At 56.6% G+C, this 15,200-nt stretch overlaps 1 protein-coding gene across 1 annotated transcript in view; it reads right to left on the bottom strand.

The window, feature by feature from the left end:
* Window positions 1-508: 508 nt before the first annotated feature.
* Window positions 509-15,200, bottom strand: part of CREB3L1 (cAMP responsive element binding protein 3 like 1) — a 36,039-nt gene continuing 21,347 nt past the window's right edge. Inside the window, exons 3-12 of the mRNA NM_001192341.3 lie at window positions 12,539-12,723; window positions 10,426-10,504; window positions 7,860-8,017; window positions 7,074-7,223; window positions 6,776-6,834; window positions 6,390-6,458; window positions 4,440-4,539; window positions 3,413-3,539; window positions 921-1,188; window positions 509-745 (exon numbers count right to left, since the gene is read on the bottom strand). Of these exons, the coding sequence (NP_001179270.1) occupies window positions 709-745; window positions 921-1,188; window positions 3,413-3,539; window positions 4,440-4,539; window positions 6,390-6,458; window positions 6,776-6,834; window positions 7,074-7,223; window positions 7,860-8,017; window positions 10,426-10,504; window positions 12,539-12,723 (1,232 nt within the window). The 3' untranslated portion in view covers window positions 509-708. The remainder of the gene's footprint in view (window positions 746-920; window positions 1,189-3,412; window positions 3,540-4,439; window positions 4,540-6,389; window positions 6,459-6,775; window positions 6,835-7,073; window positions 7,224-7,859; window positions 8,018-10,425; window positions 10,505-12,538; window positions 12,724-15,200) is intronic.

Genomic DNA, 15,200 nt, shown 5'->3' with positions numbered 1-15,200 from the left:
CATCATTTTTTTTTTTTTACTTTTGCCTTCTTAAAGCATGTGCTGAGCTGATGGGTGAAGCAGTTTGGCAATTAAAAAGGCCCAGCGGCTTGGGCAGCGGCAGAGGGGGAGGCCAGGTGAGGGGTTGGGGCGGACCCTCTCTCCTGGGCCAGGGAGCAGCAAAGCCCGCACTAACTTCATAAAATACAAAACTAGGGAGGGTTGAAGGTAGGAGGGAGACTTGTAAAATACAATATCTTAGGGACTGGCAATAATAAAAAATAAGGCTCATTATTTACAAACAATTTCTGTTCTTGGTCTCTGTACAGTGAGGGGGGGCGGGGCGGGGCTTAGTGGGTAGGTCTGTTGATGTGTCTGTGTGTGTATGTGGTCGGGGTGGGGCAGGGAGGCAGTGGTCCTCTTGGTCATTATGAGAAAGGAGGTGGGTAACCCAGTGAGTGGTTTATCTGAGAAGGACGGATGGTTGTGGGAGGGAGGGGGTGAGAACAGAGTGGTTGGCCCAAGGGAACAGTCCAAATGTGGGGGGAGGGGGGGGCCCAGTCAAGATCTGGGGCAAAGAGGGGCTGGTGGGGGATGGGGAGTGGAACCCTTTCTCCTGGGAGGGGACCCCAGGGGGCAGGGGTACGAGCCGGATCCGGGTTGGTGAGCAGGACGACCCCTCTTCTGAGTACCAGAGGGTACGCCCTGTGTCCTGGGTCTTGGCACGGCCTAGGAGAGCTTGACGGTGGTGTTGGGACCCAGATCCCTGGAGAGAGAAGAGAAGTTAGGGATGACTCTGTCCGGGAAGGACCCTCTCGCCCGTCTGCAAGCTGGGTTTGGACTTGGGAGGGATGGGGCCGTGGGAGGGTGTGGCTGATAGCATGGAGACCAGGGCTGGGCAGAGCCTGGGGCCCCAGGAAGGGAAGGGGCCACCCACCCACCTCTCATGGAACCACTCCTTAGGGTGGGAGAAGTCAGGACCCGTGCTGTTCCCACCGACGTCCTTTGGCCAGGCCTCACTCAGGTACTTGCTGGTCTCGTGGGTGCTGTCCAGGTGGTCATGTTGCAGGTGGTCCTGGGGTCGCTGCTCCACCGGCCCCCCGGGCTTGATCTCCCAGCCATCGGGGGGCTCCACAGGCAGCAGGGCACTGCGGCCATCCTCCCACGAGCCTGCTCCCTCGTCGTAGAACAGGAGGCTCCGGGAGGGCACTGGAGAAGGAGCTCAGGGTGAGCCATGGTGCCAAGGCTCCCTCCCCATCTAGGCCGCATTCAGGGCCCAGTGGTCAAGGACCTGGGCCCTGGACTCTTTCAGGCCTGGATCTGAATCCAGCTCAAATGATGCCCAGCTGTGTGACTGCAGCAAGCCATGCCTTTGCTTTCACCTTTCTGAGCTTGCTCATCTGTAAAACAGGATACTAGGGGCCAACCTCCTGTCGATGCGAGGTTTAAATGAGATAACAGAGTGATTGAAACAGCACTCAGAGCAAGTTAGTGCTCCCTAAGCAGAGGGCACTGGGCTGGGGCATCTGAGAGCTGGGTTTTCATCCTACTGAACCACTCCCTTCCTGTGAGACCTTGAATAAACCTTTTCCCCATTTGAGGCCCCAGTTTACCCCTCAGGGAGATGAGGAAAAGAGAAAACACATTTGTTGGATATCTACTATGCCTATCAGACACTGTCGGCATCCTTTAACCTATATCAAATCATTAACAGAAACTCTTAGAATGAGATATTTTTAGGTCTATTTCACAAAACAGTCCATTGAGGCTCCAGGTTGTCAGGGACCTTGTCCCAGTCTAAGGACGATGCACTGTAGCTGAGCTGCAGACCCTGGCCCGCCTGACTCCAGGAGCCGCCGGCACCCTCCTCACTCTCAGGGCCCTGACCTCAGGGTCTGCCTGAGCAGGGCCCCTGCACCTCTGCGCTGCCCCAGCTCCATGGGCCAGCCTGCTCCAGGGGTCACTTCCTCCTCTTCGCCCTTCACCCTGCGCCCTGCGGGGACCCTGAGCCTGAAACCCACTGCGTTCACTCCGAGGGGCTCACTCATTCCTGCACTCCCCTGGCTCCTCTGACTCTGCTTTTGTCCATCAACATGCCTCCCCCGCCCCCTAATCCCACTCCCCCAACTTCCATTCCTTCCTCTCCGGAGTCCCCTGTGCCTCCCATCACACAGACCCCTCTGGCCTTGAGAAAACGGACATGTGCCTCTCAGGATCTTACATCCCTGCCACCCACCTCCCTTAGCGACTGCCTCTTCTCTGCTTCTCTGGCTGCTCTGGTCCAGGGAGGGGTTTTCACTCCCCACCTCTGCTTCCTCTTCCCCTAACCCTCCCCACGGCCGCTCCCTCCCCTCAAGGGCCTGCAGGCCCAACTCATTTTCCCTGCAGCATCCCTCCTTCGTGAAACTCACTCCCCCCAGCTCCTCGCTCCCTCCGACCTCCCATCTGTTTCCTTTTCCTCCTCCTGCCCTGCTGGATGACACGCTCCAGGAGGCCATGAGGGACCGTCTGGAAGTTCCTCTGGAGGTCTGTCTGAAGTATCCTCTGCCTCCGGAAATCCACCCTATTCTTCGCTGCCCCCGGGGCCGGTTCTCCCCTTGCCACTTCGTGTTGTGTCTTTTCTCTCCTCTTGTGAGCGCATCAAAAGGGAGCGACTGCTACTCTCGTTTAGTAGAGCCTGCAATGTACTAGGAACTGTACCGAGAGCCTTCATGCACCATGTCATTTCGTCTTCACAGCAAACATGCTCAATAAGCATGGAACTGGTAACTCCCATTTTCGAGATAAGAGATTAAAATTTAGCATGCTTCAGACACATGCCCGAGGTCACGCACTTAGCGAGTGGCAGATATGACTGACTGGGAAACTCCATGTTCCTAACAGTCCTCACAAGCCCCAGGGGGTGGTAACTAGCTGAGTCCACACCACCACTCCCACGCTTCTGCCCGGGACAGACATTACCAGTGGATCTTGCCACACCTTCCTGTTGATCCTGAATGGGGCCTCAGAGTCCTTCTTAGCAGTGCTTCATGCAGCCACTAACATCTTATGGAAAATGGCCCTGGAGCTGAAACTCACTCGCTATCCCGGTTGTAAAATATTGATGGTGGCTTAGCAGATGCGCCCTACCAACCGGCGCCATAATACATGGGGCTAGGGTGGGAACATTCCTGTTATTCCCTAAACCTCCTCCCCTGGCCAAGCCACTCCTGGGTGGTTTGGGAATCAGGGGCTCTGCCTTGTAGTTCTAATTCTAGAACTAACATCAAACAAATCATAGACCCTTGGGAGAGGCCTCAGTTTCCCCATCTGCAAAATGGGAAGGTAGAATGAGACGGTGTCAGCCCCAGACCTGGCTCCTCACTTGCGTCTGTCTTCTGCCCAGAAGTTGGGGCTGGTGTAGGGGGAGGTCAGCCCTGCTTGGGGCACTCACTCTGACTGGCGGCGTAGACGCTGTCAGTGGCCATCGGGTCTTCCTTCACAGTCTGGGAGCCAGAGGAGAACTCAGGGAGGCAGGGCACGAGGGAGCCCAGCACCAGGACAAAGCACAAGGCTGCCACCTGGCAGTGGAGAGAGTGTGGTGGGCAGAGCTGGGCCAGGGGATGGCGGCAGCCCTGGCCACCCCCAAGCCCCTCCCCCCTCCCCCCTCCATGAGCCACTGGGGGCCAAAGGCTCATCATTTTTTCAGGAAATCTGCTCCCAGAGCCATGTGCGGGAGGAGAAGGTGGAGGCTGTCAGGCCATCTCAGCCCATTGGAGAGGGGCCACCCCAGGCAGCACTAGAAAAGAGAGGGAGTTGGCCAGTGTGGCTATCACCTCTGGGGTGGAAAGGAATCAGGAAAGGAAGGAAGGGGTAGGTGCTGGAGGAGACTGAGGCTGGGGCAAGGGACGGGGACATATCTTCACACTAGATTCCCAGCAGGATTCCCAGGAAGACTGGCCAGCACCGGGAGCTAAGAGTCACAGAGCCCAAACTAACACCTGCCTCTACTCCGGCTTTGCCACCTGATCCTGACAGCTTGAGGATCTTAGAGGGCCCGGGGACAGTGATTAACCCAGAGGCCACAGGCTGTACAGCTACAGGGGACGTGGAAAAGGAGCAAGCAGAGGCTGTGGCCACAGCCTGGACATCCCACCAGGCGTGTAGAGAGAGACAGGTCCATATTTCCCCGCATCACCCCAGGCCCATCCCCTCACTGGATCCTCAGAGGCTGCCTCCTCACTGCGCTTGGCCTGTCATCCCCTAGCAGGGTTCGTGTGAGTCACTACCATCCACACCGTGTCAGAACTGGTCAGGGAAGGTCATGTTTTGGAAGGTTCCATGGGCTTTGGGGAGAGAGGCGGGGGTCTGCTGGAGCCAGTGCACTGAATGCTCTGCACACCACCCCCCAGGCCCCGGAAAGCCGGCCTGGGGGCAGAGCGGGCCTCTTGCGGATCTGTGGGGAAGGAACAGTGACCTACCATGAGGCAGGTCCCGGTCTGGGTGGCTGCCATCTTGTAAGGTCTGGAGATCTTGCTGGTGACCAGAGTCTGGAGTTTCTGCAGCTGCTGGAGCAGAGTCCTGAGGGGGGCACAGCGGTCACCCAGTGGCTCTGACCCAGCAGGCAGGTATCTCTGCCTCCTGGAGCTCTCCCTGGGTGCGGGTGCGGGTGGGGGCACCTGGGCTGGCTCTAGACTTGGCTTCCACACCAGGTGCCCGCTTCACTCAAGGCAGAAAAGGTCACTTCCTGCTTGGCTCCTCTGTGGCGTGGCCAGGGCACCTGGCGCCCGCTTCACGGTGAATAGCTGGGTCACCCTGTGGGAGCTCAGAGGAGCCCCGTGAGGCTTCTTCTGGCCAAAGCGGAGACTGGAGGCGGGCCTAGCCCACCTGGGCTGAGGTCACCTTTTTCTTTAACCCCGCAGCAGCCGCAGCTAAACCGACCTTCCCTCCTTCTACCCTGAGCTGCTAAGAAGGACGTGTCTGGCAGCGGCCTGGTACATGGTGAGGAGTGAGCGTGCGGGCGGCGGGGAGGAGGGGGGAAGCTACCATTTTTGTTAATTTTGTCACAGCACGTGTAACACTTCGTTCATTTACAAATCTGTATGTCATACCACGGGGTCGCAAAGAGTCAGACACGAATGAGCGACTGAACAACGACGTCAGTCTCTTTCGCTAACTGTGGGGGCTCCCTGAGGGCAGGGACTGGGTCCTCCCCAGCAAGGACTCCGCCCACCCTTGGTGAACAAATGTTGAACCATCTCTTCCCTCCCGCCCAGCTGGTCCATGGGGTTGCAGTTCCCAGAATGTACAGCAGGTGGCGAAATAGCTCCAAGGGCCTGGCCCTATTTGGGACCAGAGAGGAATCGGGGCCAGAGGAAGCGGGTGAGGGGCGAAGGCTCCCTCCCCTCTTTCCTGAGTCAGAGGGGCATTCTCCAGGTCAGTCATGGGAGTGGCTGGATCCCGCTGGAGAAGCTGGGGGAGAAGGAAGGAAAGAAGGAAAGAGCCTTCTGTTGAGCACCTGCTCAACAGAACAGGGTGCTGTTTTAATTACTCCCAGCGAATAATTATTAAAGACCTACTGTGGGCTCATGACTGGTCACTAACAAGAATTCAGAATAACAGCAAGAAAAAAAGAAGGAAAGTTAACACGAAGGGAGCATTCTCAAACGCCAAGGAGAGTGCTGGCCCTTTTCTTGCTAGGTCTTATCGCATCGTCACATGAATCCGGGGAGATACCACTTCCATCGTCTCCATGTTGACAGAGAAACTGGGGCCCAGAGATGCATGACAGTTTTCCCAGGATCACAAAGACAGCACCCGGAGTTGTGACTTTCTGTGGCCACCGCATGCCAGGCCCTGTGTGGGCTCCAGACTGTTTCTCAAACTTAGTCATGCACGTGAATGACTTAAGTGTGTTGCTGAAATGCAGATTCTGATTCAAGTTAAGTGTGGGGAGAGGCCCGAGATTCTGCACTTCTGCAAGCCCCTAGCTGATGTTGACGTGCTGGTCCGAGAAACTCACTCTGAGTAGTAAGCATGCACACCATGTACACCAGTGGTCTGACTTCAGGGTGCCTCAGAATCACCTTAGGAGGGCTTGTTAACACATAGGTTGTGGAACCTTCCCCAGATTCAACAGGGCTGGCAGGAGGCCCGAGCACGAAGCATTTCTAACAAGTGCCCAGGGGCTGCTGCTGGTTTGTATTACCTCACTTAAGCATCTCGCCAGCCGTGTCCAGTATCTAGAGTTCTGAGTGGATAAAGGAGGAAGGGAAACTGAGGGTCCCAGGCTGCAGGGCCCCTGCTTCTGGGATTTGCATTACTCTGAGCTCAGTGGCCTCTCCTCCCTCCTGCTTCCCAGAGCTATGCCAGAGCCAGCCACTGGCTGCAGAAGGGCAGGGGCCAGGGGGCACGCAGGCGGCACCACCCACCTGTTGGCATTCTCCAGCGTTTCCACCTTCTTCCACAGTTCGTTGTTCTCAGATGTAAATGTCTCCACCCTGGGGGGGCCAAGCAGGCACAGGCTCAGCGCCAGCCCCCAGACCTGGCTTCCCCCCCACTTTGGGGTCACATGGGGTGTGGCATGCTGAATCTTAGTCCCCGACCAGGATTTGAACCTGTGCCCCTTGCACTGGGAGCACAGAGTCGTAACCACTAGACCACCAAGGAAGTCTCTCTGCTGCCCGCTTTGCCCTGCCCACCAGCATCCTACTCCCCATGCCACTCCCCCACCGCCCCCGAGAGGGTGGGAGAGGAAGCCAGGTTGGGGAGCGGAGCCCAGGCCACCCGGACTGTCCTCCCGCCCCAGGCCTCTTACTTCTTTTCTAGACACTCCACGTATTCCTTCTTCTTACGGCGGCTCTCCTGGGCCGAGATCTAGAGGGGAAAGCCCCCAAACGGGAGTTGTTATTGTTCAGTCACCATGCTGTGTCCGACTCTCCGTGACGCCGTGGACCGCAGTAGGCCAGGCTTCCCTGTCCCTCACGGAATTACCAAGCCACGTATCCAGTTCCTGGGCTCCCCAGTTTCAGGACTGGCACGGCCAGGGAAGCAGAGCCCCGCCCCCACCCCCCAGGAAGTCCCAGGGCAGGGCCAGGGTCTGCCTCGAGATTTACCTTGTTCTTGATCTTCCTCCGGACCCTCTTCAAGGCCTTCTCCTCGGCTTTGGTGAGGGGGAGTTTGGTGGGAATGGGATAGCCCTCAGCAACCAGGGTGCGCTTCTCCTCCTCCGTCAGGAGCAGCGGCCCCGACGTCCCCTGTAATTTCTGCGGCAAGGGGGACATACTAGTTAGGAACCAGACAGCCCTGCATTCAAATCTGAGCTCGGCCATTTACCCTCAGCACGACCTGGGCAAGGCACCCAGCTCACTGAACCTCAGTTTCCTCATCTGAAAAAGGGGCGGATCTGAATTAAATCCAGTAACATGTCACAAGTGCTGAGGATGTTGTTGGCAGCCTGGCATGTTAGGCCCTCAATATAGTGTTGGGAAGGGCTGGTCCCTAGATCCCATTGTGGAATCCACAGCCTCAGAGCTTACTTGTCCAGGGCCCCCTGAACAGCACCCACCTCGGACACCTACCACCTCTAGACCTGAGGGGTCCCCCACCCATCCCAGGGCTTCTGGGCCTCCTGAACTTTGCTCTGCAAACAGTGCTCCCTGGAGGCAGCCTGAGCTATCCCCCTGGAGGTCAGGAATGTCAAGTTGTAGGCCCAGCTTGGCTGCCAGCGGGCTCAGCAGGCCTCTTGGACTCTTCCCGTTTCCTATTCATCCCCAAGCACAATTAAAAAATCTTCACTCCCATCTGCGGGGCAGGCGCCTCCTGTGTTCTGATGCGGGTGGGGATCAGGCTTAGGGCTCCCCCCAGACACTGGGTTCCTCTGGCCCCAGCTGCTTACTTACATGAGGGGCGGTGAGGAGCGGAGAGGTGGAGATGGCCGTGGAGGAGCGGGCCATGGGCCGGATTGGGCTGGAAGGGGGCAGAGAGCGGGGACTCTGGGAGCCGTCGCTGTCGCTGCCGTGGCTGCTGGGGGGCGTCGGAGGCATCTGCAGCAGGTCCTCTGTGGGGAGCAGGAGAAACCAGGTTAGCCGGGCGCCCCAGCTCCGGGCAGACAGAGTTCGGCACAGCGCGGGCCTAAGTCAGTCCGAAGGCATCTGGGCAGACTGCTCGGGCCTTGACCCCTATAATGTCAGGACACCCCTCCCCCTGGACCCTAGTATGTCAGAAAGTAGAGTTGACATCCCAGAAGACAGTATCTGAGGGCCATGCCCTCTCTGACTCCACCAAGCCCAGCTCCTTTAAACCCGATTCTTGGTGGGAATCCCCCTACAATGCAGGAGACCTGGGTTCCATCCTTGGGTTGGGAAGATCCCTTGGAGAAGGGAATGGCTACCCACTCCAGTGTTCTTTACTGGAGAATTCCACGGACAGAGGAGCCTGGTATAGTCCATGGATGGGGTCGCAGAGTTGGAAATGACTGAGCGACTAACACTAACACTTGGCAGGGATAACACAGAGGCTGGATTCTCGGGGCTCCTCTCCCTGGTGGCTCAGACAGTAAAGAATCCACCTGCAATGCAGGAGACTGCCAGCGATGAAGGAGATCCAGGTTTGATCCCTGGGTCGGGAAGATCCCCTGGAAAAGGAAATGGCAACCCACTCCACTATTCTTGCCTGGGAAATCCCACGGACAGAGGAGCCTAGCGGGCTACAGTCCCTGGGGTTGCAAGAGTCAGACACAGCTTAGTGACTAAACCCTGACTTCATAGGGCTCAGGGTCTGTGAGCCTCCAACTTGGCAACCCCAGGAGATGTCTGGAGTCTGCCCACAGCGATACCCATGGGGATCAGACAGGGCAAATGACAGCCTCTGTCCCTTTCTTTCCATTTAACACCAGGGTGTCCATTTCCCACCTCAGGGTAACAGGGCAGCAGGCACTGAGCTTTCAGCAGACGCGCCAAGAGCACTGCTCTCCCCAGCACGCCCTCCCTGCTGCCTCTCTTGGCCGCAGCATCAGGAAGAAGCCTGCGCTGAGCCCAGAGGACCAAGAGCCTGGAAGGCTGCAGTCCCTGGGGTTGCACAGAGTCAGACACAGCTGAGCACACTCGCATGCACATGCGGGAATCTGGAGCTCACTGCACCGCAGAGCTGGGCTGAGATTGGGAGGAGGAACCACTGCGTGCTTCTGGGCTCTGCCCCCCACTGCCTCTACAGGAGTCCCCTCTGTCTTCTTTGGCTCTCATCTGCCTCTCGTGGATGCCGTACTGTAAAGACCACTGAACTTGGAGTCAGACCCGAGTTCAAGTCCTGACTGTTGTACCCCACAACAGTGTGACCTATATTCATGTTTACTTAACGTCTCCCAGCCTCACTTCCCTGTTGAACTGGGGATGAAATGACTCCCTGTATGGAGCTGGGAGGATGCAATGGGCTAATGGATGCGACCATGCTTTATGATGTAAGGTGTTTTCACACTGGTCCCTTTCTGCTGCTGCTGCTGCTGCTAAGTCGCTTCAGTCGTGTCCAACTCTGTGCGACCCCATAGACGGCAGCCCACCAGGTTCCCCCGTCCCTGGGATTCTCCAGGCAAGAACACTGGAGTGGGTTGCCATTTCCTTCTCCAATGCATGAAAGTGAAAAGTGAAATTGAAGTCGCTCAGTCATGTCCAACTCCTAGTGACCCCATGGACTGCAGCCCACCAGGGTCCTCCATCCATGGGATGGTCCCTTTCTACCTCCAGTTAATTCTGTCTTCTCTCAGAGGCTGTTGTGAGTAACTTGAGGGTGAAACTTGGGCCTTATTCACCTTCCTAAACCTTGTGGTGGTTCGTCCAGGGCCTGATACACAGTTGATGCTTAGTCAGTGTTGGATGAATGAATGCGGTGGGACTGGAAAGATTAAGTTAGTCCTCTCTCCTGCTCAACCCAAGAAGCTCCCTCTGTCCTCTCCTGTCAGGTCTGGGGAGGTGTTTCCTGGGATCTGTCATCTTTAACCCACAATACAACCGTATAATTAGTGGTTTGTCTGTGACCCTCACTACTGTGTGAGCTCCTTGGGTACAATGACTGTTTTCTCTCTGTGCATCCCCAGTTCCTGGAACTAGGAGAGGCCCAATGTACTCTTGTTGGATGGGTGGATGAATGGATAGCTGGAAGAATGGACAGATGGACAGATAAATGAGTAAATGGATGAATGGATGGATGAGCTGATGGCTATGGAGAGGACCTCAGTTAGTGAATGATGGGAGGGGAAACTGGAAAACAGGATGAGAAGCTGGTGATAACAGTGACAACAGCTGTAGAATGAGCAGGAAGGGCCTGGAGAGGCAGGGAACGGGCACAAAAGGGAGGAGAGGCTGTTATGGGGAGAAAAGGGACGTGTCGAGGGAGACAGGGGCTGAACCGAGGGGTAAGGAATGTGGTCTGTCCAAGACTGGAGACGAAGAGCCCCTCTCCAGACACACCCACCTGGTGTCACTTTGAGGAACTGGTGCACCTCCTGGGGCTCGGCTTTGATCACTGGCAGCTGAGTCATCTCTCCTGGGGCCTGAGGAAGAGGCAGGGCTCCGTCAGCTGCTCCGGGGGCCTGTCCCCACCAACTTCCCGCCCTCCCTGAGCCTGGGGGCGTCTGCCCTACAGCATTAAGAAAGTAGCTGGGCTCAGGGTTCCAGGCATATCCCAGAGGGAGCAGAGGCAGGTTCTTATGCCTCAAGCAGAAGGCAAGTCAGGCCTCAGGGAAGAGAGTGGTGGCCAAGGAACATCGTTTAGCTCCCGAGTTCAGGGAAGAAGGGCTTCCTGTGGCCTCTGAGGCCAGGACTGTCTTTTTCGGAGGGGGTGACCCTACACCGACTGTGAACACCATGCAGGCCTGGGTATGTGGGTTGCCATGAGACCCACATAATGTAATGTCTGGCAGATTACACTGCCAGATACACTGCCAGATTCCCTGAACGGTAATCACAACGCCGACGAAGGAGGCATTATAGAAAGGTCCCCGAGCGTCCCTAAGCAGCTGAAATCTGAGTCCTGAAGTAGAAACAGCAGTATTCCAGATACAGGGTGGGGCAGGATGTGGGTGAGGGGAAAGGCACTCCACGTCGAGGAAAAAGCATCTGCGAAAGCACAGCGCCCAGACAGAGCCTGGCTAGATCCGGAAACAGTGCGCACAGAGGGCGTCCAGAGTGTAGCCTGTGTCAGAGGTGCGGTGGCGAGACACAGACCAGAAGACCTGGGGAGAGGACGTGGCTCCCCTGAGCCCAGCGCCTAACTTCCATGACCTTGGCTCCACGGCCATCCTGTCTTCCCTTCCTGCTCTGCGGAGGCCTCAGGAGTCACAGAGCCAGCCCTGAAGATGGTCCCCAAAGATCCTCTCCGTCTGCAGCCAGCCCTGAGCCCTCCAGTCCCTGGTGGAGGAGGAAGGATTGCCCTTTCTTGCCTCGGTGTGCAGGCTAAGTCGCTTCAGTCATGTCTGACTCTTTGCGACCCCAGGCTCTCTCGCGTCCATGGGATTCTCCAGGCAAGAATGCTGAAGTGGAGTGGGTTGCCATTTCCTCCTCCGGTGGATCTTCCCGACTCAGGGATCAAACCCGTGTCTCTTACGTCTCTGGCACCGTCAGGCAGGCTCTACCGCTGCTGCCACCTGGGAAACCCTTGGGTCACGTGCGTTTTGAGCGGGTGAGCCATGTGGCCAGCAGGGGGCAGTGCCAGCCAAGCCCCGACTCAAGGGATTCCAAGAGCTTCCCGGTGACTCAGTGGTAAAGGATGCTCCTGCCAATGCAGGAGATGCGGGTTCGTATCCCTGGGTGGGGAAGATCCCCTGGAGAAAGAAATGACAACCCACTCCGGTATTCTTGCCTGGGAAATCCCATGGACAGAGGAGCCTGGTGGGCTAGTCACAAAGAGTCGGACACAACGTAGCAACTAAACAACAACTCGTGTTTTAGACGCAAGAGTAGGAGCCCGTTAGCCATAGTTCAAGCTCCCATTTTACAGAGAAGGAAGCTGAGGAATGAAGAAGGAAGGCACTGTGCCCACAGCACAAGTGGGAGCAGAGCTGGGACCAGGCAGGGCCTCTCCCAGGCGCCGGGAGTCTGGGCCTCACGGCCCCAGAAGGGTCTTCAGAGGTCCGCTTTGGTTCTATAGCTGAGCGACGGTATCTAGACATTCATGGGGGGAGGGCCGGCCTGCGCGTGTAGGTTAAACATATTCATCTCATGAATATAAACAATGGAAATAGGGTATAATTTTTATATTTCCATTTAGGTGTTTCTTCGTTTTTAAAAATCCGGACACTGAGAAAATTATGTGGCCTGGGCTGTCTCCTACCCTGAGACCCTGGGTGGGGTCCCCAATGCCCAGCCCTGCCTGGGTCCCTTCGTCTTCTTCTGCACACAGTGAGGGCCCCCGTGCTCTGAGTCTGTTCTAGGTTGGTGAAAGGGTGGCCCAAGGTGGGGGCAGAGACAGGGCCACACTGCTCCCTGCTCAGAGCCCCGGGGTGCCCAGGGTTTCAGATGGCCCTTCCTACAGAGATCCAGCCCCCCTCCTCCCGCCCTCAGCCCCTGTAAACAGACCCCAGGCTCACCTGGTGGGGGACGGGCAGCCTGGTCAGGGGGCTGAGGCCCAGCAGCGGGGTGGTGGCCATGGCAGCGGCGGCGGCCATGGCCGAGGAGGCGGCCAGAGGGTCCACGGGCAGCTCCGGGCTCTGTTCCTGCTTCACCATGACTGAGCACAGTTTGTGCCCCAGCACCCACGCTCCATGTTCCACATCTAGGGAAGTGGGCAGGACCCAGGCTCAGGCGACTCCCAGAGCAGAGGGCTCGGCCCCCCTCCTGGCCCCTTGCTGGACAGGGCCGTGGAGGGATGTTAGGGTACACGAGGAAGCAGGAAGGGAAGGGCATGGGGGGCGGCGCTGCTGAGGTGGAAGGGCAGAGTGGGCTGGCCCAGAACAGATAGAGGCCTCTTCTTCACTCAGCAGTTTACAGAGTGGGCTTGGACAACAGACCCCTCCCGCCTGGCTGTGTGACCTTAGGCAAGGTGCTTAACCTCTCTGAGCCTTAGCTTCCTCACCTGTAAAAGTACTGGTCAAGAAGTAAATGTTCAACAAACGGCAGCTACTGTGAATATGATTACATTTATTCAGCAAACATCTAATGAGTGCCATGCTAGGTGCTGGGGGTCTGGAGAGAGTCACGAGCAGTTTAGCGTGGTTAGAACACAAAGACGGAGTCAGAGAGGCCAGCAGGGATGGGTTGGCCTTGGAGGCTGGACTCGGAGCTGTGACTTTGTCCTAAAGGTAACGAGGAGACACTGAAGGATTTTAAGCACACTCGGGGTTGTGAGGTTAAAAAAGATCACTCTGCCTCAGTGTGCAGACTGGACTGACCGCAGGCGAGATAGAGGCGGTGAGACCCTCAGGAGGCTGTTTCCGGAGAGAGGAAACGAGGCATGTGCTTAGGCAGTGGCAGCAGGGGTGGAGAAGAATATACTGGAGGCAAGATAAGAAGGAAGACTCCACGGCCGTCTGGTGCCTGGATGGGACAGTGGGTGATGCTCAGGCTTCCCAGGGCAGCGCCCAACTCCTGCCCACCTCGTGGGCCTCCTGGCCTCACATGGACCACAGGGCTGCAGGGCGTCACCCCCTTTCCTGAGGGGTGCCTACAGTCCTCCTCTCCAAGTCAGCTCTGCTGCTGGTGGCCCAGCACCTGGCTCGGGTGAGGCTGAGGTCTGAGGAGCCAGCACGGAGGGGCTAGAGGGACCAGAGGCTCTGAGGCCTGTTATGGGTGGGGAGAAGGGTCAGCAGCCGCCTGATCCCACCTCTGAGGCCAGGCCCCACCCTGCAGGGAGCCTGAGGGCCCCCGCCCCTGGGCTCCAGGAACACCCACAATCTTCCCAAATTACAGGGCCAGCCTGCCGGCCTCCGGGAAGCTGCCCCCTGCAAAGGACCCACAGACAAATTGCTCTAAAAATAGGCTTGGGGTGGCGAGGAGTTGCCCGGCTGGGAAGCGGTGCACCCCACATGCTGCCCTTCCCCAGGCTGGGGTCCGCCGCCCCACTGAGGTGACCTCCAGATGGCAGGGCTGAGGTCAGGGCATGTAGGGACACTGCTGGAACCTCCACAGCCACGAGCCCTGGAGCCTCTTAAAGCCCCAGCAGGTGTCCCTGCCCTCAAGCAGGGGGATGGGGCAGGGTATAAGGGCCTGTCTCTGCCCTTGGGGAATCTCAAAGACCCTCAGAAGCAGCTCACACATCGTGCACTGGGACTGATTCCCAGCTCTCGATGCGTATGAATTTGTGTATTCCTGCCATCAACTCTGGGGGCCAGCACTGCTCTTCTGTCCACTTAATAGATGAGAAAATTTAAAAACTCCACTTAAGACCATTGTCCTCTGAAGGGAAGGGAACCCTGTTCATGGTTCTAGCCACTATCGTCTTAATAGGACTTTATATACACAATGAAATAGCCACAAATTATTCATACGGAGATAGTGAAGGACAGGGAAGCCTGGTGTGCTGCAGTCCATGGGGTTGCAAAGAGTCAGAAACACTTAGAGACTAAATAACAACAAATGTATATATAGATACACACACATAAATATATTTATATAGGGACATCCCTAGTGGTTCAGACAGTAAAGAATTCACCTGCGACGCGAGAGACCTGGGTTCGATCTCTGGGTCCAGAAGATCTCCAGGAGAAGGGAACAGCAACCCACTCCAGTATTCTTGCCTGGAGAATTCCATGACAGAGGAGCCTGGCGGGCTACAGTCCACGAAGTCTGGAACATGGCTGAGTGACTATCACTTTCACTTCCATATATATATATATATATGAGCCAGAATTCTCAAGCTATTTATGTCTTCGTTTGATAATTGAGATTCAGAGAAGTTAAGCAACTTGTTCAAGGTCACACAGTAGCTGGTAGAGGCACCGGGATGCACACCAAAGCCGGTACCCCTTACTGCCCCTTAAGGCTGGCAAGTGTGGTGGTGGCAAGGGTATGAGGTTTAGAACCAGGGGGCCTGCTTGCTCCCAGGTCCCTGCTCTGCATTTTACTATGTGCGTGACCAAAACAACTCAGCTTTCCTGAAGTCTCATTTCCCTTACCAGACAAATAGGGAGTATGATTAAAGTGACTCTGACCTCACCTGTGAGTTGTGAGAAATAAACGAAATAATTAACAGGAAGGCACTTTGTAGACTGGACAGTGCTATCGAAACATTTACTGTTATTCCCATTTGAGATG

This window comes from Bos taurus, chromosome 15, assembly GCF_002263795.3.
Source record: "Bos taurus isolate L1 Dominette 01449 registration number 42190680 breed Hereford chromosome 15, ARS-UCD2.0, whole genome shotgun sequence".
Classification (NCBI taxonomy): domain Eukaryota; kingdom Metazoa; phylum Chordata; class Mammalia; order Artiodactyla; family Bovidae; genus Bos; species Bos taurus.
This window is presented reverse-complemented; position numbering and strand designations above follow the sequence as displayed.